Consider the following 1,781-nt stretch of genomic DNA (forward strand, 5'->3'; position numbering starts at 1 on the left):
GAAAAGAAGCTTCTTGTTCCCTACAGTCTCACTTGCATCATGGAAAGATCATCATTCTGTTGTCCCAACCGTGTCTTCTTTGCCACGAATTCCTCCTGCTATCATATCTGAAGGACAATCTTTTTTTTACAGTCTTTAGCTCAGATTCGTGGTAGCATGCATTGCGACTAAGAAAACCCAAAAAGTAGCAGGGTCCATGATGAAATTATATTGTTGAGTCAAGCTTTGCGAAGGCCAAGGAAGATGTTGTAATCTGTCGATCTCTGCCTGGGCTGGATCTGCAAGCTGGCAGACAACTGCATAAGGCCTCAGTGACATGATTCATTCTCATGAGAGAGGGTCATCGGTCACATTTGAAAGATTTAATGCTACTGTTTCTGCTCATTCCTCTGCATTAGAGGAGCTTCTTTCAACAGTTGTATCAGAGGGAGAGATAGTACTTAGAGACCCTCAAACAACTCTTCACAACCAAGAGAGGGAAATCTTAGGCTTCACACAGCAACTGCAAAAGGGAGCTTTACAAAGCATTGAAGCCTCAAGGGCCATATCTAATGTGACTGTGGAGTTCTTCATAAATCTCCTTGAATTCCATCAAGAGCAACACGATCATTATCAAATGATCTTGTCAAAAGGTAGATCTACAAAGTTGCTAAAACAGTCCTGCGGAAGACCTCTGACATCAGGGACTGTAGCAAAGACTGAAATAAAGGAGCACTAGCACGTTGAATACCCAGGGCAGCCATATCCGTCATCCAGGGGAAGAACGGCCCTTTGAATCCACTAAATTGCGATTGATGGCATAATACAGTTCCAGGGCAGGCAGTGTGCTTTTCAGGTTGCAGCTTTCATCATAGCTAAATCCAAAGCCTAAGTCAATCGAGCCACGAAGCTCTTCCATGTCTTCATCTGTCAAGCTTCTGGTCCGGGTTCTAGGGAGGTGCTTTGCATGAGGGCGCTGCCACGCCTTCTTCCTGAACCCAGGCACCCTCTTGCTTGCTTCTCCGGGGTCACTGGCGGCATCATCATTGACGTATCCTGAAAGGTCCTCCGAATCTGCTTCATAAGCACCATCGTCCCCATCATCATCCTCAGGTAAATACAGCTCTCTCTTGCGTTCCCAGGCTTCCTCACAGTCGAGATCCGTAGAGAAGGACCTTGCTTTAAGCTGCTGAAGACTCCGGTGATGCAACTTTGACTCGATGAGGGCTGCCTTGCCGTCGTTACAATGAATCAAAGCAGAGAATCCTGCTTCAAGTTGGGACAAGGCAAGCAACTTCGGCCGAAACCCGCCAAGAAGCCCAAAGCCCCGAAGGTCTCAAAGCCGGAGCCTGCTCATCCTTCATACTTGCAGATGAGCTCTGAAGCCATTGTGGCACTGAAGGAGCATAGGGGGTCGAGCCAGTACGCCATAGCCAAGTACATTGAAGACAAGTACAAGGGGTTTCTTCCGGGCAACTTCAAAAAGATCCTGTCAGTGCAACTCAGGAACCTGGTGAAGCAGAACAAACTTCTGAAGGTGAAGGCCTCGTACAGGCTGTCTGAGGAGCTGAAGAAGACGGTGACCAAGTGGCCATGAACCCAATAAACACCGTTTTCAATGAGAAACGGCTTATTGGCAGGAGATTCTCTGAGCTAAAGGAGACGGTGACCAAGTGGCCATGAACCCGACCAAGCCCCCAAAGGTGCCAAGCACAGATTGTAGCGGAAGGAGCTGCAACCATCACATCCCCTATTCTCGAGTTTCTTTTCTTTCACAAAGCCATCCGATCAGAGCTTAGCCA

The 1,781-nt window shown here is 47.8% G+C and overlaps 1 protein-coding gene across 1 annotated transcript; it reads right to left on the minus strand.

Annotated features, from left to right (window-relative positions):
* Nucleotides 1-748: 748 nt before the first annotated feature.
* LOC148033015 (uncharacterized) lies at nucleotides 749-1,574 on the minus strand. The gene is made up of 2 exons (XM_087683982.1): nucleotides 1,490-1,574; nucleotides 749-1,245 (listed from the first exon to the last, which is right to left on the minus strand). Exons 1-2 carry the CDS (start codon nucleotides 1,572-1,574, stop codon nucleotides 749-751), a joined length of 582 nt encoding a protein of 193 aa, XP_087540108.1.
* Nucleotides 1,575-1,781: the final 207 nt, after the last annotated feature.

Source organism: Lygodium microphyllum, chromosome 8 (genome assembly GCF_053477565.2).
Source record: "Lygodium microphyllum isolate KBCC chromosome 8, Lygodium_microphyllum_v1.1.10, whole genome shotgun sequence".
Classification (NCBI taxonomy): domain Eukaryota; kingdom Viridiplantae; phylum Streptophyta; class Polypodiopsida; order Schizaeales; family Lygodiaceae; genus Lygodium; species Lygodium microphyllum.